Genomic DNA, 26,613 nt, shown 5'->3' on the forward strand with positions numbered 1-26,613 from the left:
CAGGCTAGTCTGGAACTGCCGACCTCAGGTCATCCACCCTCCTCAGTCTCTCAGGCGTGAGCCACCGCACCGGCCAGCATTCGGGACTTTATTCATAATTCCTTACCCGGTAGCTCACAAGAACGAAGACATTTGGGTGTGCAGGGCTCTGGGATGTTGTGGACGCTGCTGTGCCAGGCTGGGCCTCCGTGCGGAGAGCGCCCTGCAGCGTGGCTCCGGGGTGTGGGCGGGGCCCGGAGAAGGCCCCGCCTCGGGAGGGGTTGGGCCGCTTGCGTTCAAACTCCGCTTCGGAGCCGGGCGAGGGCGAGGAGGCTCCTCCGGCCTCCTGGGGCGCTGCGGCCTGTGGTGCGCGGCCCCGCCCCGGAAGCGCGCGCTGTGGACGGTGCGCGCCGTCTCTTCCCGGAAGTGCGTGCTGTGGGCGGGGCCGCGCGGACCCCGGGAAGAGTCTCTGTGGGCGGCAGTCGGCTTGAGCTGCGGTGCACGTGGGGCGGCGGTGATGAAGTTCGCCTACCGGGTGAGCGCGGGCGGCGGGCGGTCTGTTCGATCGGCGCGGCTGTTCCGGTGGACGGCGCCTGAGCTGGCGCCGGGAGGGCTGGGGCGCGTGGTCTGCTTTCGCGGCGTCTGGCCGCGCGGCGGTCTGCGCGCCCATGGCCTCGGGGACGCCCTGCTGTGGTGGGGCTCCTGGGAGAGCTGGGACGGAGGCGCCGACGGCTCCTCGGGGGGACCAGGGACATTTGTCGGGGTCCCGGGGTATTTTTAACCTGAGTATGGCCCCGCCCAAAGGCTGGAGTTGGTGCCGTCGGGGAGGGCAGAGCACCCTCGGGAGGGATGAGGAGGTGGGACGGGGCGGGGGCGCGGGCTGGAGGGGTGAGAACAGGAGGGACCCCGGGCCCGGGGCTGCTCGCTGACGAGCGAGCGTCCAGGTGAGCGGAAGGGCAGGGAACCCATGTGTGAGCTCTGTTTCCCGAGGCCGGAGAATTCCTGAGGAATTCCTGAGTCGGACACCCTCAGTCTTGAGAGCCGGGGAAGACTTGTCCCAGACGTGAAGTGCAGGAGGCGGGTGGGACAGGTAATAAGAGGGGACCGCGGAGCCAGCCTGGGGGTCTCTGAGGCGTTTGCTACAGCTGGCTGGTTATGGGGACGTCCGTGTTTCCCACAGTAGCCCTGACCGTTGGGCCTCCAGGGTTGCGCGGGCCGCCTGCTGCTGAGCCCACCGTGTACTACACTTGTCCTGTCCGAAACTGAGCATGGTACTGGTCCCTCAGAGTGCTGCTCCTGTGTCCCCTGTGGTGGTGGAGGCACCGCTGTGTGCCCAGCACCAAACCAGAAGACATATCCACGGCCTCACAGGCCAGGACTTCTTCCGCTCCATATTCTTATTGCAAAGTGGCAAAAATGTCCCTTGAAGCCTGCCTGGCCGCTTAAAGGCATTCTGCTGATCAGGCTCCTCCCTGAGGTCCTGAGGGCGCTGCCCACCCACGGCTTCGGAGTCTGACTGGTGCCTTCCCATTTAGATTCCAGCTCAGGTGACACTTCCAGGTGACTCTCCGTGACCACCCTCTAAAGTAGCCCTTCCTCCCACACTTCTCATCCCCGTCCTGCTAGGGATAGAGCATAAATGTGCGTGTCTGTGCACATGGCAGTCTCCAGTGAACGCTCGTTCTCGTGAATTAGTAAATAAGTAAGTAGTGTGCTGGCTTGCAACACTTCTGGATGCCCTGAGCTCTAAGCACTTTCAGGGCGCTGTTCCATTGTTGCAGCTTTTTTCTTGGTGGAATGAGAGCTCCATGCCCCTCTTCACCTGGCAGGCGCCTCCTGTCTTGGGAGGCTTCCTCAGAGCTCCCCGGGGGCATCTTACTCATCTCTGTGGGAGCTTGCCCCCCCCCGCAGCTCCTCTGGTCTCCTGAGGATCAGGCTCCCTTCTTCCTTTCTTACCCAGGAAATGTGAACGGCCCCCCAAGGTGAGGTCCTCTATGCCATCTCTCTGCCCAGATTCCTCACTTAGTACTTTTCTAGGAGTCAACTGTTTTCTTTGTGCTAAGACAAGTTTGTTTTTTTTTTCAGTTTTCAAATTTGCTGGGTACGGTGTACCGGCGTGGGAACCTAAATTTTACCTGCGATGGAAATTCAGTTATCAGTCCCGTGGGCAATAGAGTCACTGTATTTGACCTTAAAAAGTAAGTATGTGAAAGTGCTATTGATAATGGTGATACTGATTACTATTATCACTATTTTTTAAGTAGTAGACGAAAGCTGACAGTGTCTTCTGTGCCTTCTTTTTAATGGCACACCCGTTAATTAAGGGAGCCCAGGACAGGACTACAGGACGGGTTAGGGTCAGCAGATCAGTTGTGGAAATTGGCAGCCAGATCCAGTTCTTCATTCTAGTGCCTTAGCCAGGCCCCGTATGTCGCTTGGCTCCATTACCTGGGAAGGGACCCTGTCTCTGCGCTGTAAAGGGTGGGTGGGGAAAAGGTGTAGCTCAGGGTTAGCTCTTCCCCCATCAGGGAAGGCCCCTGAGGGCCGAGAGGCCAGGGCTGCTGGGGGAGTTGAAGGTGCCTTGGACTCCTGCTCGGGAGCCCTGCTGCCACTGAGCCTCACCAGTCGGACGGGCAGGCCCAAAGCTTCCAGCTCTGCAGCTGGAGATCAGTTCCTGTGTGCTGTTGCACTTTGCTTCATGGCTCTGTGTGAACGCTGTGAAGGTGTGTCGAAATGCTGCTTGGAGCAAGTCGGTCGGTGCCGTTTTTCCAGGAGCGGGGGCTCACTTCATGTCTCTGTGTCACATTTTGGTAATTTTTGCAATATTTCAGAGTTTATTATACCTGTGAGGGTGTTCTGTGATCATCTTTGTTATTACTATCGTAATTGTTCTGGGGTGCCGTGATCTGTGCCCATGTAAGACGGCGAGCTTAATGGGTAAGCGCTGTGTGTGCTGTGACTGCTCCACCGACCGGCTGTTCCCACCCCCCGTTTCTCTTCCTCTACTTGGGTCTCCCTATTTCCTGACACAAACGATATTGAAATTAGGCCATTTAATAATGGCCTACAGTGGCCACTGCGTGTTCATGTGAAAGGAAGAGTCACACAACTCTCACCTGAAATCAGAAGCTGGAAGTGACTCGGCTTAGTGAGGAAGGCGTGTGTGTCAAAAGCTGAAATAGGCCGAAAGCCAGGTCTCTGCCACCAAACAGGCAAGTTGTGAATGCAAAGAAAAAGATTTTGAAAGAAATTAAAAGTGCTACTCCAGTGAACATATGAGTTACAAGAAAGCAAAACAGCCTTATTTCAGATACGGATAAAAGTTTGAGTGATCCAGATAGAAGATCAAACCAGCCACAACATCCCCTTAAGCAAGTCAAAGCCTAATGCACAGCAAGGCCTTACCTCTCGTCTGTTCCGTGAGGGCTGAGGTGAGGAAGCTGCAGGAAAAAGGTTGGAACTAGCAGAGGTTGGTTCATGAAGTTTAAGGAAAGAAGCCATCTCCACAACACAGAAGTGCAAAGTGAAGCAGCAAGTGCTGATGGAGAAGCTGCAGCACGTTATCCAGAAGATCCAGCTGAGGTCGTTGATGAAGCTGACTACACTAAACTGCAAAGTTTCAGTGAAGACAAAACATCCTTCTATTGGAAAAAGATGGCCAGGCGCAGTGGCCCACGCCTGTAATCCCAACACTTTGGGAAGCTGAGGTAGGCAGATCACTTGAGGCCAGGAGCTTGAGACTGGCCAATATGGTGAAACCCCGTCTCTACTAAAAGTACAAAAATTAGGGCCGGGCGCGGTGGCTCAAGCCTGTAATCCCAGCACTTTGGGAGGCCGAGACGGGTGGATCACAAGGTCAGGAGATCGAGACCATCCTGGCTAACACAGTGAAACCCCGTCTTTACTAAAAAATACAAAAAACTAGCCGGGCGAGCTGGCGGGCGCCTGTGGTCCCAGCTACTCGGGAGGCTGAGGCAGGAGAATGGCGTGAACCCGGGAGGCGGAGCTTGCAGTGAGCTGAGATCAGGCCACTGCACTCCAGCCTGGGCGACAGAGCGAGACTCCGTCTCAAAAAAAAAAAAAAAAAGTACAAAAATTAGCCAGGCATGGTGGCACAGTCCTGTAAATCCCAGCTACTCAGGAGGCTGAGGTTCAAGAATTGCTGGAACCCAGGAAGCAGAGCTGAGATGGTGCCAGTACACTCCAGCCTGGGCAACGGAGCAAGACTCTATCAAAAAACAAATAAATTTTTAAAAAAAGAAAAAGATGCCATCGAGGACTTACATAGCTAGAGAGGAGAAGTCAATGTCTGGCTTCAAGCAACAGGCTGACTCTCTTATTAGGGGCTAATGCAGCTGGGGCCATTAAGTTGAAGCCAGTGCTAATTCACTGTTGGGAAAATCCTAATGTCCTTCACAGTGATGCTCAAGCTACTCTGCCTGTGCTTTATAAGTGGAACAGCAAAGCCTGGATGACAGCACATCTGTTTACAGCATGGTTTACTGAATCTTTCTAGCCCATTCTTGAACCCACTAAGGTTCCTTTCAAAATATTCCTGCTGATGGACAACGTACCTGGTCACCCCTGAGCTCCAATGGAGACGCTGTCTTCGTGCCTGCTACCACCACATCTCTTCTTCAGCCTACAGGAGTGACTTTAACTTTCAAGTCTTACCATTTAAGAAATATATTTTGTAAGGCTGTAGCTGCCATAGATAGTGATTCCTATAACGGATGTGGGAAAAGCCAATAAAAAGCCTTCTGGAAAGGAATCGCCATTCTAGATGTCATTCAATGAGAAGGAAGTGTCGACATTAACAGGAGTTTGAAAGAAGTTGAGTCCAAGCCTCATGGATGACTGAGGGGTTCGAGACTTTGGTGGAAGAAGTTACTGCAGATGCGGTAAAAATAGCAAGAAGATTAGAAACGGAAGCAGAGCCTGAAGATGGGACTGAATTGCCACAATGTCACAATAGATATTGAATGGATGAGGAGCTGCTTCTTATGGATGAGCAAAGCAAGTGGTTTCTTTATTTTTTTTCTTTTTGAGGAAGTCTCACTCTTGTCCCCTAGGCTGGAGTGCGATGGCGCGACCTTGGCTCACTGTAACCTCCACCTCCCAGGTTCAAGCGATGCTCCTGCCTCAGACTTCCCCTCACCAAAACAGCTGGGATTATGGGCGCTTGCCACCATGCCCGGCTAATTTTTGTATTTTTAGTAGAGATGGGGTTTCACCATTGTTGGCCAGGCTGGTCTAGAACTCCTGACCTCAGGCGATCCACCCTCCTTGGCCTCCCAAAGTGCCGAGATTACAGCCGTGAGCCACCACACCCGGCCAGCAAGTGGTTTCTTGAGATGGAATCTACTCCTGGTGAGGATGCTGTAAAGACTGTTGAAATGACAACAAAGGATTTAGAATATGACATCGACTTGGTTGATAAAATGCTGGGAGCATTTGTGAGGATTGACTCCAGTTTTGAAAGAAGGTCTGTTGTGGGTAAAATGCTGTAAAACAGCATCATGTGCTACAGAAACATCTTGTGAAAGGAAGAGTCCATCAGTACGGCACACTTCATCGTCGTCTTGTTTTAGGAATTGGCAATGGCCACCCCATTTTCGGCAGCCACCACCGTGCCTGGTCAGCAGCCATCCACATCGAGGCCGGCCGTCTACCAGCAAAAAGATGAAGACTCACTGAAGGCTCAGATGATCATTAGCATTTTTTTTTTTTTTTTCTTTTTTTTTTTTGGGACGGAGTCTCGCTCTGTAGCCCAGGCTGGAGTGCAGTGGCCGGATCTCAGCTCACTGCAAGCTCCGCCTCCCGGGTTCACGCCATTCTCCGGCCTCAGCCTCCCGAGTAGCTGGGACTACAGGCGCCGCCACCTCGCCCGGCTAAGTTTTTTGTATTTCTTAGTAGAGACGGGGTTTCACCGTGTTATCCAGGATGGTCTCGATCTCCTGACCTCGTGATCCACCCGTCTCGGCCTCCCAAAGTGCTGGGATTACAGGCTTGAGCCACCGCGCCCGGCTGATCATTAGCATTTTTTAGCAGTAAAGTGTTTTTAAATTAAGGGATGCACGTTGTTGCTTTAGACAGAATGCTAACACTGACATATTATAGCACACATGAGTAGACTGCAGCGCACACCAATAGACTAAAGTACACACTTAGACGACAGTACACACGAACAGACTACAACGCACACGAATAGAGCACAGCGCACACTCACAGACGACAGCACACACTAGTAGAGTGCGCCGTACTGTTTACGGTATGGTGTAAACACAGCTCGGCTATGTATGGGGAAGCCAGAACGTGTGTGCCTCGCTCGATTGCAGTATAAGCTTTATCTGCAGCATCTCCGAGGAGTTCCTGTACCCACTTATTTTCCATTTTTCCAGCAACAGTGTTACATGGGTGCGCTGTCATGGCAGTTAATTCCTGTTGGGCATGTAGCTTGCTTCTGGTATTCTGATGTCACACTGAGGCGGAATAATCCTCTCATCGTACCATCCTGGAAACAGAATTGATGTATCCAAAGCCCATTTTTAAGGCTTTTAATGCATTTCACCAGAGTTCCTCCAGGGACAATGTCATTTCTTTTTCTTTTTTTTTTTTTTTTTTTGAGACAGAGTCTTGCTCTGTCGCCTAGGCTGGAGTGCAGTGGTGCAGTCCCGGCTCACTGCAAACTCCGCCTCCCAGGTTCGAGCGATTCTCCTGCTTCAGCCCCCTGAGTAGCTGGTATTACAGGCACCCGCCACCACACCTAGCTAATTTTTTGGGGTTTTTTTTTTTTTTTTTTTTTTGGAGATGGAGTCTCTCTCTGTCGCCTAGGCTGGAGTGCAGTGGCGTAACCTCGGCTCACTGCAAGCTCTGCCTCCCGGGTTTACGCCATTCTCCTGCCTCAGCCTCCTGAGTAGCTGGGACTCGAGGCGCGCGCCACCACGCCCGGCTAATTTTTTGTATTTTTAGTAGAGATGGGGTTTCACCGTGTTGGCCAGGATGGTCTTGATCTCCTGACCTCATGATCTGCCCGCCTTGGCCTCCCAAAGTGCTGGGATTACAGGCATGAGCCACCACGCCCGGCTGATTTTTTTGTTTTTTCAGTAGAGACAGGGTTTCACCATGTTGGCCATGCTGGTCCCAAAGCACTGGGATTCTAGGCGTGAGCCAATGCGCCTGGCCGAGAGTGTCATTTCTTTTTGAGGAGTAGGGGGTATCCACAGATGAGCTCTGGCACGCAGGATGCAGTGAGATGGGAGGTGCTGCTTGGGGAGAGTGGGCCGCTGGTCCTGGGCCAGGCTTGGCCTGTCTCCCTCGTGGGACTTGAGGATCAACAGCACACCGTGGTTTTTGTCTTTATCAGCAACAAATCTGACACGCTGCCCCTGGCCACTCGGTACAACGTCAAGTGCGTGGGGCTGTCCCCGGATGGCCGCCTGGCTATCATCGTCGATGAAGGTATTCGCCCTTGAAGTGGGCGGGGACTGAGGGGCCAGTGAGGAGGACTCAGGGCTGTGTGGGTCTGAAATGATCCAGTCCCCAGTGGCTTCCGTGTCGGGGCCTGGTGGGGGTCAGGGATGAGGGTGTCATGAGTGAGGCTGTGTCCCTGCCGCAGGCTGTGTCTGTGGCATCACCTGTGGCAGTGCAGGGCCTCATGGCCTTGGGCATTCTTAGTCCTGATGCCTCACAGTGGACATGAGAAAGACCTTTCGGTTTTTCCTGTGCTGTGTATCTGGGGTGGCCCTGGGGTAGCTGCATGGTGGTCACCTCTGGCGTCCTGCAGGGGGCGATGCGCTGCTAGTCAGCCTGGTCTGCAGGTCTGTGCTGCACCACTTCCACTTCAAGGGCTCTGTGCACAGCGTGTCCTTCTCCCCCAATGGCAGGTAAGGGGGGCGGCTGGGGGCAGGAGGGGGTGGGAGAGGGTCAGCTGTGTGTGCCAGTGGTGAGGCCCACTGCCCAGCTCTTTTCCCTGGGCCCCAGGTTGTGATGTTGGGCACACGGCGCAATCTCTGTCATCAGTGACCCCCTTTTCTGGAGCAGAAGACTTGGTGCAGCCAGGCTGCCCTCCCTCCAGGGCTATTTCTTCCCTGAATTCCACTTCCGCTGCTCCTGGGCCTCCATCCTGCAGGAGGCGGGACTCTGGAAGGCACAGGTGGGCAGAGACTGAGACTCCACAGGGGCCTTAGGGCCATTGCTGGTCTTGAATATCAACTGTGTCCGCGTTCCTTCCATAGGAAGTTTGTTGTCACGAAGGGTAACATTGCCCAGATGTATCATGCGCCTGGGAAGAAGCGGGAGTTCAACGCCTTCGTTCTGGACAAAACCTATTTTGGGCCCTACGATGAGACCACCTGCATCGACTGGACGGATGACTCCAGGTGCGGCCTCAGAGGTGTTGGGGGAGCGAGGCCTGAGAGAGGCCCTTTGGATGGGTCCCCCTGCTTGGGCCCTGCAGCTTCATTCTGCAGTGGCATCTTGGCCTCTTTGGGGGCTGGGCTCTGCTTGCACCACCGGGACTGGCTGGGTGACTGGTCGAGTCTTCGTGGCTCTGAAGTACGTGCTGTGGCCGAGCCTCCTGCCCCTGCACCGCCCTTTCACCTGTTTGTCCCGGAAACAGGGAATGCTGCGGTTGGCTCGCGCAGCGTCTGGGAGGCGTGAGGAAGGCACACAGGGCAGGGGCTGTGCCGGGGTGTCTTCCTGTGCCTGGAGGCTTCACGGCTCACTCTGAGACCACGTGGGGCTGTAGCGGTCTCCGTGAGGCCCTCTGGAGCGTGCACCGGGCTGCTTTGTGGTGGCCACGCCCTGAGGAGGTGCCATCTCCCTCTTTTCCAGGTGCTTTGTGGTTGGGAGCAAAGACATGTCCACCTGGGTGTTTGGAGCTGAGCGCTGGGACAACCTCATCTACTATGCACTGGGGGGACATAAGGATGCCATCGTGGCCTGCTTCTTTGAATCCAACAGCCTGGACGTACGTCCCTTTGCCAAGTTCCCTAGCCTGACGGTGGTCAAAAGCGGCTAGTTCAGGGAGACCCAAGGCTGCAGGTGGCCTCTTCCTTCGATTCCTCCAGGCTATTCCCATGTGGCCTGGGGGCATCTAGGGACCAGCGGCAGCTGTTGCAGCCCATTGAAAATTGTTCTCAGAGTTCAGAGGGGCCTTCGGTGCCGCTGATCCCTGGATCTGAGCTGGAGGGAGGTGTCAGGTTGTGGCAACTGGGCCAGTGTGGCTGGGGCTGGGGTGAGCCTGTGCTTTCGCTTGCAGCTGTACTCACTCAGCCAGGACGGAGTGCTGTGCATGTGGCAGTGTGACACGCCCCCCGAGGGCCTGCGGCTGAAGCCCCCTGCGGGCTGGAAAGCAGACCTGTTGCAGCGGGAGGAGGAAGAGGAGGAGGAGGAAGACCAGGAGGGGGACAGAGAGACCACCATCCGGGGAAAAGCCACTCCGGCCGAGGAGGAGAAGACAGGAAAAGTGAAGTACTCACGGCTGGCCAAGTAGGTCTCCAAGGGTGTGGTGTGCTGCAGTGGGCTGCGGTGGGGCACTCCTGTGGGAATCTGTTGCCCTCATAGGGATCTGGATGTGGGGTCCTCAGGGCTGAGGAGTGGGAGGTACAGAGAGCAGGCCCACATCTCAGGGCCCTGGTTTGAGCACCCTCGAGTGCTTGGGTGTTGACCCTGCCCCTTAGTCAGGGTCCCTGCTTCAGCTGTCTGAGCTGCCTGTGTGCCCAGGGCAGGGCAGAGGGCAGTGGGTGGGGTACATGGGGGCAGGGAGGTGTGTGGGCACTCTGTGATGGGAATAGCAGCACCTTGGGCCCCAAGGGGGTTGGGAGTTGTCTGTGGCCCCACCAGCTCCTGCTGACTTCGGTGTGGGCGATAGTCCCTTGGCCTCATGCAGGGAGACACTGGGAGAGCATTTGGCAAGGCTGGAGGGAGAGGCCAGGCTGTAAGTGGGTGCAGCGGGTGGTCTGAGTCCTGCTTCGGGGCCCGCTGGTGGGTGGTGCTTGGTGCTTTTTCGGGCACTGAGCTGGGCTGTGCAGCCCCACATCTGAACTCAGTCCCCCAGACGAGAGGAGACTGAGCGTGGCCCCGCAGCCTTCCCGTGGAACAGCCTTAGCTGTGCCCGGAGCCCTGGCAGAGATGCTGCCCTGATTCGGGGTGTCCTGCATCTGGGCTGTGGGGGAGGCTGGTTGGGATCCCATGAAGGCAGAGTTGCCCGCAGCTATGGTGTGTCTGTCACCCGGGTGTCCCAGCCTGGGCCCCTCCTTGCTGCAGTTACTTAGCACCTGCTGTGTGCAGGGCTCTGAACTTGGCACTGAGACACACTCCTTGCCCTTGTGAGGCCTCCTCTCCGCCGGGGAGGAGAGGTGCAGTGATGAGGTGGCTGTGTGCAGAGGTGGGCGGCAGTTGGGGTCCCTGGGCGGGGAAGGCTCCCACACGAGGCCCTGCCTGTGGAGGGAGCCAGGCGGCCAGAGCAGGCTGCGTTTGGAGTGTGTTGGGGTCCGATGGGTAGGTGGGAGTTGTGGCCATGAGAGTCCTGGGTCTGAGGAGCGGGGAGGGCCGGCTGGACTCCAGTGGGAGGAGGGTGCTTTGCCAAGGGCAGCGGAGTTGGAGGGCGGCCAGAACAGGTCCAAGTGGGTCAGTGTCCACGGGTGGGTCAGTGCCTGCAGGGACTTGGGGGTGTTGTGCTGGAGTCAAGACTTGAGCGGGGACTGGAGGAAGAGGAAGGGACAGTGGGCCCCCCAACACCGCCCTGAGGAAGGGAGGTTCCAGGCAGCTCCAGGAAGACAGTGTGCGTGCTGGGCAGGGACTGCGGGCTGTCAGCGCAAAGGATGAGAAGACAGGGCCTCCTGCATTGGTAGCCAGTGGTTCCTGTCACTTGTTCAGGAGGGACGGGAGCCAGAACGAAGAGGGAAGGACCAGGGCTGAGCTACACTGTGACTTGGGGAGGTTTTGAGGGCGGAGGCGCCATCAGGGTCACCTTCGTCTGTTGATGGGGACCGAGGGTTCCTTAGAGGAGGAAGCAGCAGGGGGTGATGGGATTCGGGTGTGCCCAGTGGCCATGCCACACCTCCCACACCTCCTCTGCCTCCCGTGGGCACTGCTGCCTCTGGATGCACCGCCAGCTCTGCCCCAGGCCAGCTGGCAACAGTGGAGACGCTGTATGAGGTTCCCTTGGGGTCCCGAGCTTGGGATGGAGGCAGGCAGCTTCAGGGCCTGGGGTGGAGAGGGCGAGGGCAGGTCTGGGACCTCCTGCCTGGATCTGTGGCCTGTGTCCTGGAGCCCAGAGCGAGCTGGGGTGGCAACTTGGCTCTGCACCCCTCCTCACAACTCTTCTCTCTCGTCAATTCAGGTACTTCTTCAATAAAGAAGGAGATTTTAACAACCTGACAGCTGCAGCATTTCACAAGAAGTCTCACCTCTTGGTCACTGGCTTTGCTTCTGGAATCTTCCATCTTCATGAGCTGCCAGAATTTAACCTCATCCACTCCCTGAGGTAAGCCTTTGCTCACGGTAGGGTGTGGTTTTCATGCACTCACTGGCCCTGAATCTGAGGGCCCAGCCAAGCCTGCCCTTAGAGGTGGGGGCTGCAGAGCCACTTGGAGTGCCAGCTCAGGCCACAGGATGCCAGCCCGAAACCTGCCCGGCCACTGGGCTGGTCGGTGCGACAGTGTTGCCACCCCACCCCGGCAGTCAGCAGCATTGGTCTCGGGTCAGTCACGGCCTTTGGAGTTTTTGCGTCTGCTTTTCTTCATCTGTGAGACACAGAAAACAAAAATACTATGCTCATAAAATTGTGAAGTTGCAAGTTTTTGAACCCTGGCCACCTCTCTGGGCCTTCTCTGATTCTTTTCTTTGAGATAGAGTCTTGCTCTGTCACCCAGGCTGGAGTGCAGTGGTGCGAACTCGGTTCACTGCAACCTCCGCCTCCCGGGCTCAAATGATCCTCCCACTTCAGCCTCCTGAGGAGGTGGGACCACAGGTGTGCGCCACCACACCCGGTTAGTTTTTACATTTTGGGGTCTTGCTGGGTTTTCCCAGGCGGGTCTTGAACTCGTGGGTTCAAGCAGTCCTTGCCTCTGCCTCCCGACGTGCTGGAATGACAGGCATGAGCCTCTGCACCCAGCCCTCTGATACTTGAACTGAAGTGAATTGTTGGAATCTGGTGAGTGGGTGGGGTAAGCTCGACACACAGGGATAGAGTCTGGTGTGTGGGGCTGCCCTGAGTGGGCACTGGGGTTTCAGCCCAGGCAGGCTGGCCTCCCACTTACAGGCCCATTCTCTGCAGCATCTCAGATCAGAGCATCGCCTCAGTGGCCATCAATAGCTCGGGGGACTGGATTGCTTTTGGCTGTTCAGGTTTGTCCCCAGCCCGGGTGGTAGAGATGGACTCCCCATTAGGCACTGCTGCTGCCCAGCTACAGGCCTGCTCGACAGCCGCCCACTGGGGGTGCCCTGCCCTCCCCAGCCGCCTTTCCTAAGGGGCCCTCCCCTCCCCCAGCTATCTGCCATGGGGTGCCCTCCCCTCCCTCAGCCACCTTTCCAAAGGAGCCCTCCCCTCCCCCAGCTGCGTTTCAGGGAGTGCCCTCTTCTCCTCCAGCTGCCTCCCGGGGGTGCCCTCCCTGCCTTGGTCCTCGTCAAACATCTCTCTGTCTTAAGCCCTCTTGCTCAAGGGTGTGGGCGTCATAGCCCTGTCTCAGTTGTGACATGCAGCCACTGAGTTGCACAGGTGGGGCCCATCACTGGCTGGTAGAGCTGCAGCATCGGGCAGTGGTCCCAGTCTATTCTTGGGGGTCTGTGCGTTTCGCCCCCTGCCTGGCAGCTTTCTCAGGCCTGTGCCAAGTGGGAAGGTAGGCCGAGCCAGTCTGACCTGGGATGGGCCTGAGCCGGGTACCCCAGCTTCCCCCATGAATACAGGCCTGGGCCAGCTGCTGGTGTGGGAGTGGCAGAGTGAGTCCTACGTGCTCAAGCAGCAGGGCCACTTCAACAGCATGGTGACCCTGGCCTACTCGCCCGATGGACAGTACATCGTGACCGGTGGGGATGACGGCAAGGTAGGCTCCTGTCCCCGTCCTGTTGGCCTCTGTGCCTGGGGGTTCTGAGGATGCAGTGGTCTGTGGGGCTGTGCCCCTGTGGCTGGGCCCCGACTGTGGGGTTGGAATTGACAGGTTCACCTAGGCTCATCAGCTCACTAGGCGTTTAAAAACATGCAAAAATGTGAATGGAGACGGTTGGGTGTCTTTCTCTCCCCTTTCTGACTTGGTCTCCTGCACGGTGGTAGCTGCATGGCCAAGAGTGGGTCTGTGGTGCCAGCAGCTAGCATCCAGCCAGCATCCAAGGGGCTCCAGTACGTGGCCGAGGGTGGGTCCATGGTACCGGCAGCTGGCATCTGGCCAGCATCCACAGGGTTCTGGTGTGTGCAGTGCCACCGAGGGCCATCTGAGCCTTAAATGGGCTCCTCCTGGAGGTGACAGGAAGAGACTGGGGTAGATGGCTCACTCACCACCCACTCAGCACAGCCTTGGGCCTGTGGGGGAGGCTGGGTGAGCCAGGGCAGCTGGGGGCACAGGGGCAAGGCTCTCAGGATACGGCGTCACATGCAGGGGTCTGAGAGATGGGGTATGAGTCGCAGGCAGGGGTCTCAGGGATGGGGTATCAGTCATGTGCGGGGGTCTCAGGGATGGGGTATCAGTCATGTGTGGGGGTCTCAGGGATGGGGTGTCAGTCGTGTGGGGGTCTCAGGAATGGGGTGTCAGTCATGTGTGGGGGTCTCAGGGATGGGGTATCAGTCATGTGTGGGGGCCTCAGATGGGGTGTCAGTCATGTGCGGGGGTCTCAGAGATGGGGTATCAGTCATGTGTGGGGGTCTCAGGGATGGGGTATCAGTTATGTGTGGGGGTCTCAGGGATGGGGTGTCAGTCATGTGGGGGGGTCTCAGGGATGGGGTATCAGTCATGTGCGGGGGTCTCAGGGATGGGGTGTCAGTCATGTGTGGGGGTCTCAGGGATGGGGTATCAGTCATGTGCGGGGGCCTCAGATGGGGTGTCAGTCATGTGCGGGGGCCTTGGATGGGGTGTCAGTCATGTGCGGGGGCCTCGGATGGGGTGTCAGTCATGTGTGGGGGTCTCAGGGATGGGGTGTCATGTGCGGGGGTCTCAGGGATGGGGTGTCAGTCACAGCTGGGGATCTCAGGGAAGGGGTATTACTCACGGGTAGGATCTCAGGGATGGGCAGTACAGGGGCGAGCGTCTTAGATGGGGTGGCATGGGGACAGGGATCCTGGCCGAAGCTGTGGCACACAGGGTTGTGGTCTGCCCCTGCCCCTCCTGTCCTGCCGCAGGTCAAGGTGTGGAACACCCTCAGCGGCTTCTGCTTCGTCACTTTTACGGAGCACTCCAGTGGGGTGACCGGTGTGACCTTTACCGCCACCGGCTACGTTGTGGTGACCTCGTCCATGGACGGGACCGTGCGAGCCTTTGACCTTCACAGGTGATGTCGTTGCTCCGGGTTGGCTCGGGGCGGGCTTCCCCGCGCAGAGGTGAAGGTGGAGGGCGAGGCTGCAGCGCAGCTGCTGGGGCAGGGGACCCGGCATGTGACGCTGACCTTGCCTCTTCTCTGCAGGTACCGAAACTTCCGCACCTTCACCTCTCCACGCCCCACCCAGTTCTCCTGCGTGGCGGTGGATGCGAGCGGCGAGATCGTCTCTGCAGGGGCGCAGGACTCATTTGAGATTTTCGTGTGGTCCATGCAGACAGGCAGGCTCCTTGACGTAAGCACCCTGAGGGGCCGGGCTGGGGCCTGGGAGGGGCCTCTTGTCTCCTGGGAGACGAGCTCAGGGAGCTGAGGTTACACTCCGAGGGCCATGCCCCGGCCCAGACCTGCCCAGAGAGCCGCCTCAGCCCCCAGCTCCACTTTTCCACCTCCTTGCTCTACGGTAGGTTTTGTCCGGACATGAAGGGCCCATCAGTGGTCTGTGTTTTAACCCAATGAAGTCCATCCTGGCCAGTGCCTCCTGGGACAAGACGGTGCGCCTGTGGGACATGTTTGACAGCTGGAGGACCAAGGAGACGCTGGCCCTGACCTCTGATGGTGAGCACGAGGCAGCAAGCAGGAGCAGTGGCCTGGGGACCAGCGGCATGCTCTCACACCCGCTGCCTTGTTCCTGGTTGTGGGTTTGGTGTGAACCTTCTGGTGGGAAGCAGGGGGTGGTTCTTAACCCAGACCTGCTGGTGTGGCAGCCCTTGAGGTTGGCAGTACCTAGGAGACAGCAGATTGGCGGGTAGGGCCAGCGTGGCTTCCACGAGTCCTCGTGGTGCTCCCGCTCCCTGGGCGCCAGGCAGGAGAGAACAGCTCCCCGAGTGTGACGGGCTGCTGCCACAGCTGCTTCCTGATTTTCTGAGTTGCTTTGGAGCTCTGCCAGGGTTGTGTCACTGCGAGAAGGACACAGGGACCATGGGGGGGCCCAGACGCTGGATGGGGCCAGTCCTGGGATCTGCAGACTGGGAGAAGAATGAGGGGCCGTAGGTGGGCCTAGAAGCCAGACGTGACCGCCCAGGGATCTGCATACTGGCCTCAGGCCACTGCCTGTCTTTCTGACGAGGCTGTACTAGAGGCCCCCGTGGTCTCCTGTGTTCATATGGTCTGTTGCTGTCAACGCCTCAGCAGCGGCGTTGAAAGACCACATGGCTCACAAAGACCCAGCCCATCCATGTTCGGGTGTGGACAGAGTCTGCCATCCCAGGAGCCTGGCTCTCCCTGCTTCCGGCTGCCTCACCCCACCCCCCGGCCTGGCACTGGCCAGGCTTTTGGTGTCACATGTGGCTTCTTTGCAGAGGCTCTGTATTCTAGTCTGTCCAGCCACACTCAGTAACCACCATCACTCCCCCGTCAGCCTCGCCTCCCCAGCGCCCCGTCCATCAGCCTTCGTGGGTCCTGCAGCCCCAGCTGGACCGCCTGGTGCTCTTCACTGGTGCTGAGCTGTTCCCTCACCCACCTGGGTTGGAGCTTCTCCGGGGAGGAGATTCTTGTGTACCAGACCCAACAGGCGCTGGTCTCTTAGGGGTGCCAGGGAACGGCCTGGTCTCCAGCCGAGGGTGGTTGATGGCCTGCCTGCGGGAGACCGGGGTCTTCGTTGGGCCTTACTTTACATCTCTGTTTAGCTCTGGCTGTGACTTTTCGCCCTGATGGTGCGGAGCTGGCTGTGGCTACGCTGAACTCACAGATCACCTTCTGGGACCCCGAGAACGCGGTGCAGACGGGCTCCATTGAGGGCAGGCATGACCTCAAGACCGGCAGGAAGGAGCTGGACAAGATTACAGCCAAGCACGCGGCCAAGGGGAAGTGAGTGTCGGCGTCGGGCCTCCTGATTTGAGACCCCAGCCAGCCACCAGGCTCCTGCAGCTTCTCCATTTTTGTCCTTGTCCTTCGTTCCTGAGACGGCTGAGTCCCTGTGGATGGAGGCAGGTGGTCCTGAGCCCTCTGGGGAGAGACCATGTCCTCCTTAACCCCTGGGCTCGCTCAGCCTCCAGCACAGGACGTCGTCTGGATTTGCTGAACATAAACTTGTTCAGCTGAGAGCCTACATCCACTTCCAAACCTTGATCCTGAATTACAACATCGTTCTCGTGTGCAGAGGGGAGAGTAGCTGGGTGCCTGAGCTCAGGCCGGAGACCCAGCACTTGGGGAGACGGAGGCAGGTAGATTGCTTGAGCCCAGGAGTTTGAGACCAGCCTGGGCTACATGGCAAAACGCCATCTCTACAAAAAATACAAAAATTAGCCAGGTGTGGTGGCACATGTCTGTGGTCCTAGCTAGTCGAGAAGCTGAGGCAGGAGGATTGCTTGAACGCGGGAGGTCAAGGCTGTAGTGAGGATGGTGTCATGCCATTGCATTCCAGCCTGGGTGCTAGAGCAAGACCCTGTCTCAAAAACAAAACAAACGAAAGCACCCCCCTAAAAGTAAAAATGCAGGTCCTCAGTCACCTCACCTGGCTGGAGAGTGCTACATGGATGGTGAAGACGTGGTGTCCCCTTGTCTCGAGGAGTCGGGCCAGCACAGCACTGACCGAATTGCCTGCTTGGGGTCCTGGCTGGGCTGTGAGGCTCACCTGGGTGGTGGTCAGGCTTAGGAGAAGGGGGAGGATCTGTGGGGTGCACCCGGGGTGGGTGTAGCCTTGGGGCCTGGACCTGTGTCGCAGGAGCTGGGAAGCCTGTTCAGCAGAGGGTCTTCCTCCAGAAAGAAGTAGCAACCCTATCTTGGAAGTGGTACGAACGCGTGTGTGCAGTCCTCGTGGGTTCGCCCTGAGTGTGGAACTGCTGGGTGCTGGTGGTGTTTCCGGCTTGGAGGAGCTACATGGTTGCGGTTCTCATGAGGACGCTGTTGGCTTCTGGCTTCTCCACCTCCTCGCCAGCACTTGTTGCTTTATTTTTGTTTTTAACGAGAGCTGTTCTGGTGGATGTGAATTCGTATCTCGTCGCAGTTCTGATTGTAGTTTCTCTAATGACATTCAGCATTTTTCACCTGTGGCTTGGCCGTTTGTAAGTCTTGTTTGGAGGAATATCTGTTCAGGTCTCTTGCCTGTTTTTGAATTGAGTTGTTTGGTTTTTTGTTTGTTGATTTTAGGGGTTTCTGTGATGTCTGATGTGCAGATACTTATTCTGCTTTGAGAACTGTGTTTCTACCGTTTTGGTGGCACTCTTAGTTCTGATGACGCACAGTTTGCTCATTTTTTCTGTTGTTCTTTGTTCTCTACTGTCATAGCTAAGGGGCCTTGCCTACCCCTAGGTGCCTGCTGAGTGAGGCGGTAAGGGCTGGTTTCTGGTTTCTGCAGGACTGAGCAGACGTGATTGAGAGTAGGCTGCCCAGGGCGGAGGCCGACTGGCTGCCGTTGTGTGCTGACCTCAGCAGGGAACACCGTTCCTTGAGCCACTTGTTCCTTTTGTGAAAAAGACATTGACTCTCGGGAAACCGAAGCATTTAAGGGTGGTGCTGGCTCAGAGTGGAACCAGGTGACGGTGCCATTGGACATCGTGGGTTTTTAAAGTCTCGCGTGAGTTGAGGCAGCGAGCCTTGGCGCAAGTTGCTGAGGCTGTTTGCTTCCTGAAGCACTGGTGTAGGATCTTCTCTATTTCCTAGGGTTAGTTTTTGTTTTATTTATTTTGATTTTTGATTTTTGAGACAGGGTCTTGCTCTGGAGTGTGATCATGGCTCACTGCAGCCTCCATCTCCTGGGCTCAAGTGATCCTCCCACATCAGCCTCCTGAGTAGCTGGGACTATAGGCATGTGCCACCACACCCAGCTAATTTTATTTTTTGTAGAAACAGGATCTCGCTATATTGCCCAGGCTTGTCTCGAACTCCTGGACTCAAGCAGTCTTCCCAACTCAGCCTCTCAAAGTACTGAAGTGTAACAGGCGGGAGCCACCATGCCGGCCTAAAGTTGGTTTTTAGAAGCCATGTGCTGAGGTTTCTGTGGTGGCCACCCTAAGTCCATGTCTCCTCTCCACCCAGGGCCTTCACCACCCTGTGCTACTCTGCAGACGGCCAGAGCATCCTGGCGGGAGGCATGTCCAAGTTTGTGTGCATCTACCACGTCCATGAGCAGATTCTCATGAAGAGGTTCGAGATCTCTTGCAACCTGTCTCTGGACGCCATGGAGGTGAGCTGGCAGCACAGGGCTGGATGGACGTTGCTTCCAATGCAGGTGGAATGCGTCGGGCTCCTGCCTTCTGCACTCCTGGCTCCTCGGGGCCTTGGGCACAGTCGTGACGCTTGTCCTATATCTCTGCACAGGCCCCTCACCTGCCCCAGCAGAGCCCTGCCGTGGAGCCCAGTGCCTCCCTCAGCTGTGTGTGGAGCCGTGGTCCCCAACCCTTTTGGCATTTGGGACCAGTTCTGTGGAAGGCAGTTTTTCCACAGACAGGGTTGGGTGGATTGGTTTTGGGATGAAACTGTTTCACCTCAGATCAAGGTCATAGGCATTAGATCTCAGAAGGAGGGCACAACCTAGATCCCTCACATGCGTGGTTCACAGTAGGGTTTGCGCTCCAATGAGATTCTGATGCTGCCGCTGATCTGTTGGAGGTGGAGCTCAGGTGGTAACGTGAGCGGTGGGGAACAGCTGTAACTTCAGAGGAAGCTTTACCCACCTGCCAACCACTCACCTCCTGCTGTGCAGCCCCTTTCCTAACAGGCCATGGGCTGGAACCAGGGGTTGGGGACCCCTGTTGTGGATGACCCTGCCGGGGCCGGTTGCTGTGAGGCTGGGACTGTGGGGGGCAGTGCCCAGCACACACTAGCTCGGGAGACACGGACACCTGTCAGGGAAGGAGTGAATGAAGAGGGTGCTGGCAGGCCCTGCCCGCTGGCTTCCTGCCTGGGATCCCGCGTAGAGGGCTCTGCCCTCACTGTCCCCGCTGGTGCCTGCCCTCCCCCCTCAGCACAGCCCTCGGCCCAGGTCCCATTCACATGCTGGCTCCCGCAGGACCTCAGGAAGTGAGGGAGCCCTGGAAGCCTCTAAGCAGGGGTGTGGCTGCTGGGTTCACCTGCCCACGCCCCATCGGGGCAGAAGCCCACTGCCCCCCTAAGTGTTTCTGGGGGAGAGTGTCCTTGGCATTTTCATGAGGGAGCAGACGGCCACCCTCGCTGTGAGCCCCAGCCCTTGTGGTGGCAGCAATGTTGGCATGTAGACCTCGGTCCATCCCCCTCCACAGCCTCCACGCCCACCCTGTCTGCAGCTAGCTCTGCAGGAAGGTCCCTGGGACGCTGCAGGGCTCTCTCCCCGTCCTCCTGCTAGACGGGGCTGAGGCCGGTCTGGTGTTGGGGTCAAAGAGCAAGGGTGGGAGAGGAGGGCCAGGCGGCCGGGCCGTCAGAAGCAAGGCGTCCACTGCTTTTCTGTTCTAGGAATTTTTGAACCGAAGAAAAATGACAGAGTTTGGCAACCTGGCACTAATTGATCAGGACGCTGGGCAGGAGGATGGAGTCGCGATACCACTGCCAGGCGTCAGGAAAGGTAAGCAGAGGTTCCTCCCGCGTCTGCCCGGCACACATGCCTGGGTGACTGCGCACTCGTGCCCCTGGTTGGGGCTGCAGTGTGTGAGAAATAACGGTCACCGCATGGTGACGTTTGCTGGACATTGAGGGTGTCGAAGGCCCAGTGGGTTGGTGTTGGTGCCGTCGGCCCCTGTGGCAGGAGAAGCTGCCCACGTGTTGCTGCACGTGGCCTCCCTGCCCTGGCAGGACCCATGCATTTGCTCTTGGGACTGGGTGCCCCGTCTGCTACACAGCACACGGAGCATTCTGGCGTGAGGCCGTGTGTGCCACACACAGAGCCAGGTGCTCTAGAAGACCTCGGACTGCCTGAGTCCCAGGTGGACCATCCTGATGGGACACTCACCAGCCACAAACCCTGAGTGCTTCCATATGCAGGCCCAGGGTACCATGTTGAGCACAGCAGACCCATTCCTGGGCTGGGCCGGGCCCTTTTCTGGGTGGGACACGCCGTCTGCTGGCTGGGCCAGCTTTTCCGGGAGCAGGGGCTGGGCCATCTGTTTGGCAGCTCACCTGGAACAGCCTCTGCGGCCCCAGCACAGGCCCACCTGCCGCAGCTGCAGCCAGGGAAGGGCTGCTTATGGCTCTGCTTTGTGCAGGGCCCAGTGAGCAGAGGCTGCTCCTCTTGATGGGGTTCCCACGGCACCCCCAGCCAGCCAGGGGTCACAGGATGACCTGTGTCGTGGGGAGAGCAACCTGGATGTGCTGCTCAGTGACTGCTTTTGGTTCTTTTTCCCCAGGTGACATGAGTTCTCGGCACTTCAAACCTGAGATCAGGGTGACCTCACTCCGCTTCTCTCCCACTGGTGAGCACCGAGCCATGGGCTGTGGGTGCCGGTGGGCACTGGGGCATCTGGCCGGGGCGAGGCTGGCCACCATGGTGCTACCTGCAGGCTCTGGTGTGTGTCCTATGCCCCTGGGTAAGAACATGGCCCTGCAAACCCTGCAGGCCACAAGATGGCTGCTGCCCCTGAAGATAGACAGCTATGATGGCTCCAACCTCAGATGCCTTGAGCTTTGAAACATGGCAGGCCTGGCATGCCCTTGCTCTAGCAGCTCCCCGAGTGCCCTGGACGTGCTGCCTGGCTGGGGTGGCTCTGCCGTCATGGAAAGCCCGTCTCTTCCACACTGCCCCCATCCTCTCACGGTGGGGAGGAGGGTCTGTGCCACAGGCCTGTGGAGCCTGGCGGTACACGTGGTCTCCACACACAGGAGCCAGGAGCAAGGTTATTGGCAAGCGTGCTCCAGCCTAGACTGAGTGTCAGAGCCAGGGGTAGAGAGGCCCACGTGAGCCAGGGGTCTGTGCCCTGGGGCCCAAGGGCCAAATCTGGCTGGCCACCAGCTTTGGTCATTGATGTTTTACTTGGACATTTTACTGGGCGTTTTCTTCGTTGGCGGATCCTGTCTGGCTATCTCGAGTGCACCATGCAGCACTGAGTAGGTGCAGCAGAGACCACAGGGCCTGCGGAGCAGAAGACGCCTGAGCTTGACAGAAGACTTAGCTGGCTCCCGGTGTCGGGAGAGGAGGGCGCGTGCGTGTACATATTTGTTATATGTGCATCAAGTCCCTGGGAGAGTAACTTCTGGGATGATCCATTTAGTCCTTCCCAGGGGAGTTGGGGGGTGGGGGCTAAAGGCAGACATCCCGGTTCCTGTTGACTTTTGTACTTTGTCCTAGGAGAATGTACTTAATACTCTTTCTTTTAAAAAAAAGTTGGGAGGAATGAACTTAAATTTTTAAGAAAGCACTGTGTAATTTCCCAGGGCGCTGCTGGGCAGCCACCACCACGGAGGGACTCCTCATCTACTCCCTGGACACCCGTGTGCTTTTTGACCCATTTGAGCTGGACACCAGCGTCACCCCTGGGAGGGTGCGCGAGGCACTGCGCCAGGAGGACTTCACCAGGGCCATCCTCATGGCCCTCCGGCTCAACGAGAGCAAACTGGTGCAGGAGGCTCTGGAGGCGGTGCCCAGGGGCGAGAGTGAGTCAGGGCTTTGGTGTCAGGCACCAGGGGTCGTCCTCTTTTGCCCTGGTTTGAGTTGTTGGCAGAATAAGCATGTTTTTTTCTCCTTTTGCAGTTGAAGTGGTCACCTCCTCCCTTCCTGAACTGTATGTGGAGAAAGTGCTGGAGTTTTTAGCTTCCTCCTTTGAAGTGTCTCGCCACCTGGAATTCTACCTCGTCTGGACTCACAAACTGCTCATGTTGCATGGACAGAAGCTGAAGTCCAGGTAGAGGGTCTCCCCTGCAGTTCCTCTGTGGCTCAGGTCACTGGACCAGCTTGTCCTGCTGGATAAAAGGGAACCTTGACATGCAAATGCAACATGAAGTGAGCCCACTGTACCCACAGCATGGGTGAGCTCCACACGCTTAGGGAGTCTTCCTTTCAGAGCCGGGACGCTGCTGCCTGTCATTCAGTTCCTCCAGAAGAGCATCCAGCGGCACCTGGACGACCTGTCGAAACTGTACGTGCGGGTGCAGGGCCTGGGGGTGGGCAGGGGTGCACGGTCCCCTGCTGGTTCACGCTGGTGGAGTGCTCCTTATGTCATCTGATTTGAGGACAAAAGGAACCAGTGCTGGAGGCTTGTCTTCTCACTGGCGGGTGAACTGCACCTGCCCGGCCACCCTGCTTGGGAAATGGCCTGGCACTGAATGGAAAGCAGCGAGCACTGTGGCAGGCAGACAGGCAGACAGGTGGTGTGCTCCAGGTGCGGCCGGAATCCTCCAGGCTCTTGGAGGGATTGCCACATTCGTAGGACCGGGCAGCCTTTCCTGGATTTGCAGGTCACCTGCACAAGCAGCGGGGGTGGTCACAGGACTGTGAGGCTGGGCGGCCTGGAGTCCCGGAGGTGTGGCTGCCCTGAGCCATGGCTCCCCTGGAAAAGGGTGCTGCTGCTGCAAGGATTCATCCACGGGCCTAGGACAGGGCCCCGCCCTCCGCCGTGCTCACTCTGCAGGGGTGCCCGCCTCTTCTCCTGTCATTTCTTTGTGGTTTGTGCCTTTTTTGTCCCTAGCAATTCACCCTCCCTAAAGGTCCAGCAGAGCCTGAACTAGGCAGGCCTCAGAGTAGCCATGTGAGGGATAGCTCCCTCTGTTGCCAGTCAGTTGCCAGGTTTCCCAGCTGTATTTCTGAAAGGTCTGTTCTCTGCCGTGTCTGCGAGTTGCTCTGTCCAGGGTTCAGGGGTTGAGGCCTGAGCTTGGGCCTTGTGGGTTCATGTGGTCCTCCCATCTGTGCTTGACGTGTCTCTCAGTCTTTGGAATGTGTCCCAGAGTCTAGGTCGAGCCTTTCCTCCCCTCGTGTTCTGGGTGCCCTACAGAAGGCTGGGATGCGCCCTGATCCACGATTTTGGTGCCAGGCCTTCCCTCGGCTGAGATGTCCTGGACTTTGCACAGAGCTCTCTAGAGGAGGAGGAGGAGGGCTGTCTAGCTCCTTTATTTATTTTTAAAATTCATTCTTTTTTTTTTTTTTTTTGAGACGGAGTCTCACACTGTCACCCAGGCTGGAATGCGGTGGCGCAATCTCGGCTCACTGCAAGCTCCGCCTCCCGGGTTCACGCCATTCTCCTGCCTCAGCCTCCTGAGTAGCTGGGACTACAGGCACCCACTACCACGCCCGGCTAATTTTTTTTGTATTTTTAGTAGAGATGGGGTTTCACCGTGGTCTCGATCTCCTGACCTTGTGATCCGCCTGCCTCGGCCTCCCAAAGTGCTAGGATTTCAGGCGTGAGCCACCGCGCCCGGCCTAAAATTCATTCTTTTTTTTTTCTTTCTTTTTTTTTTTTGAGACAAAGTCTCTCTCCGTTGCCCAGGCTGGAGTGCAGTAGCATGATCTCGGCATATTGCAGCCTCCACCTCCCAGGTTCAAGCAATTCTGCCTCAGCCTCCCACGTAGCTATGATTACAGGCGCGCGCCACCATGCCCACCTAATTTTTGTATTTTTAGTAGAGACGGGGTTTCACCATGTTGACCAGGCTGGTCTTAAACTCCTGACCTCAGGTGATTTGCCTACCTCTGCTTCTCAAACAAAGTGCTGGGATTATAGGTGTGAGCCACCACACCCGGCCAAGCTCCTTTAGGTTTATTCCCTCTTATGGGAGGTTTTAGAGTTCATGTGAGCACATTGTTCCTTGGACCTCGTGTCTAGGTGTTAACTGCCAATCTGTAGGGCTGCCATTGGCTGTCGGCAAGAGTCCTGCAGAGAGGATCCTGTGACCTGCAGATGCGGCGGGGCGCTGCCTGCCTTCCTTTCTTATCCATTTACCTTTCAGTTCTCCTTTACAAGGTGCTTTTCTTTTTTTTTTTTTTGAGACGGAGTCGCGTTCTGTCACCCAGGCTGGAGTGCAGTGGCCGGATCTCAGCTCACTGCAAGCTCCGCCTCCCGGGTTCACACCATTCTCCTGCCTCAGCCTCCCGAGTAGCTGGGACTACAGGCGCCTGCCACCTCGCCCGGCTAAGTTTTTGTATTTTTAGTAGAGACGGGGTTTCACTGTGTTACCCAGGATGGTCTCGATCTCCTGACCTCGTGATCCGCCCGTCTCGGCCTCCCAAAATGCTGGGATTACAGGCTTGAGCCACCGCGCCCGGCCTACAAGGTGCTTTTCTATGTAAAGTGATGGTGGCGTCACTTTTCTCCTTTATTCTGTTAACTCAGGAAATTAACTGATTGAGAGCATGCCCTCCTCCCCTCTCCCTCCAGAACACGCATAGCTCTGCAGAGCGGTCTCTTCCTAAGTGCTTGGTGGAACTTGCTGGTGAAGCTGTCTAGATTGGGCCCAGTGGAAGGGCTGAGCTGCCAGGATGGGCCCAAAGGGATGGGATGTTACAGTTGGGTCCTTGGGTCCTTGAAGGCCTTTGCTACCCTAGGGCTGGATGGGTCAGAACCAGATTGTTGGGGCAGGGAAAGGAGGAAGCAAACGGCTGCTGGGGTGGAGGGACTGGCATGTCCAGCCCCTGCTGCTTTTCTCAGGGGTCGCAGAGGAGGTGCTTGGGTGCAGGCCAGGCCAGGGCCTGGGTGTTGCTGGCACTGACCCGTCCCTGTGTGTGATTGACAGCTGCAGCTGACCCGTCCCTGTGTGTGATTGACAGCTGCAGCTGACCTGTCCCTGTGTGTGATTGACAGCTGCAGCTGACTTGTCCCTGTGTGTGATTGACAGCTGCAGCTGGAACCGCTATAACATGCAGTACGCACTAGCAGTTTCCAAGCAGCGGGGCACGAAACGCTCCCTAGAGCCGCTGGGAAGTGAGGAGGAGGAAGAAGCATCTGAAGACGACAGCCTGCATCTGCTCGGAGGAGGAGGCAGAGACTCAGAAGAAGGGATGCTGGCCTAGAGCCAGCCGGTTGCAGCGTTGGATTGTGCTGGCTAAGACCTGCCAGGGAGATGGGACCCTTGTGCCACCTGGGCCAGCAAAGAGGAGGGTCCAGAGAGCAGCTGAAATTCTGTCGCTGGTGGTAGTGATTTGCTTTTCCTGTGCAAACGTGTAGCCCAGCGGGACAGCGAGCCGACGGGTCACGCCAGGGGCCAGCACACACTGGTACCCGGCGCCAGGAGCGGGGCCATGTGAACAGTGATGAACATTGAAAATGCCTCTCAGAGAGGGATTCACATGGACTTTGTGTGAGACTTATTTATATCTTTAATATAAAGGTTTGATAAACAACTTAGGGATAAAAAAGAGGGGGTTTTCTAACGTGAGGATGAAGTCTACACTTCAGATTAAAAAGGGTTATGTTGTATCCTGGTGTCTTGTGGGGGCTCGAGACCTGCCTGCCCACCAGGGCTTCTGTCCTGGGGAAGCAGGGTGGTCCTGCCGTCCAGCGGGGGCCCTGCCCTGTGACCTGTATCCTTGGGGTCGGGCATAGAGCCGCTCCCTGACCTCTCGGGGTCACTTTGGAGTCTGGGGCTGGGACTGGCCTGTCTTGGTGAGCTCGCTCAGACCTGCACCCGCTCTCCGTGAGCCACACGGAGGAGGGGACAGCTCCTCCCCTCTGCAGTGCCCTTGGGAACGGTCATCATGAGAGTGGCTTGGGCCTCCATCATGGCAGGGCGTCATCATCCCCACAGCTCAGTAACCGCAGTCTCCAGGGTCAGGACCTGAGGCCGACCCAGTGTGGCGGGCGCTTCACCGACTGCCAGTGCTGTCTGCCAGGCCCAGCCTGTCCCTTGCCAGAGGTGTGGCCCACGAGACCCTGGGTGGTACCTGGCTCCTTGGCTTATCTGGGAAGTGGAGCTGGTATCTGCCTGCCGGCCTTCCGGGGGTGGTGAGGCCACGGGCTAGAGAGGGGAGATGAATATGACAGGCGGTGCCTTGTGGCCCACAGTGCTGTGCTTGGAGGCCTGCAGACCAGAGATCTTTGTAGAAGGGAGGAGCTCAGGCCCTGGTGCCACTGGGTGTTCTGTGGCTGCACAATCTCTGTGTGACCTAGACTGGAGAGAATCCTTAGCTATCACCTGCTCAAAGCACAATTTCCAGGTTTCCCCCTCCTCACCTCACCCTTTTCTGTATCACTTGTGCATGGTAATGGACACCTGAGTAGTCGCCCCTGGGACAACTGGAGCTGTGCTCTGCAGTGGGGTCCGTGAGCTCCAGGC

General features: G+C 57.2%; 1 protein-coding gene across 1 annotated transcript; it reads left to right on the plus strand.

Moving 5' to 3' along the window:
• Positions 1–410: 410 nt before the first annotated feature.
• Positions 411–25,757, plus strand: LOC105472544 (PWP2 small subunit processome component). The gene is made up of 21 exons (XM_011725903.3): positions 411–514; positions 2,065–2,177; positions 7,346–7,440; positions 7,766–7,865; positions 8,217–8,360; positions 8,815–8,950; positions 9,242–9,471; positions 11,327–11,470; positions 12,263–12,333; positions 12,892–13,028; positions 14,315–14,463; positions 14,596–14,743; positions 14,913–15,063; positions 16,134–16,314; positions 18,484–18,631; positions 19,876–19,984; positions 20,763–20,828; positions 21,787–22,005; positions 22,103–22,253; positions 22,413–22,487; positions 25,177–25,757. Exons 1-21 carry the CDS (start codon positions 497–499, stop codon positions 25,349–25,351), a joined length of 2,760 nt encoding a protein of 919 aa, XP_011724205.1. The 5' UTR covers positions 411–496; the 3' UTR covers positions 25,352–25,757.
• The last annotated feature ends 856 nt before the right edge of the window (positions 25,758–26,613 follow it).

Source organism: Macaca nemestrina, chromosome 4 (genome assembly GCF_043159975.1).
Source record: "Macaca nemestrina isolate mMacNem1 chromosome 4, mMacNem.hap1, whole genome shotgun sequence".
Classification (NCBI taxonomy): Eukaryota; Metazoa; Chordata; class Mammalia; order Primates; family Cercopithecidae; genus Macaca; species Macaca nemestrina.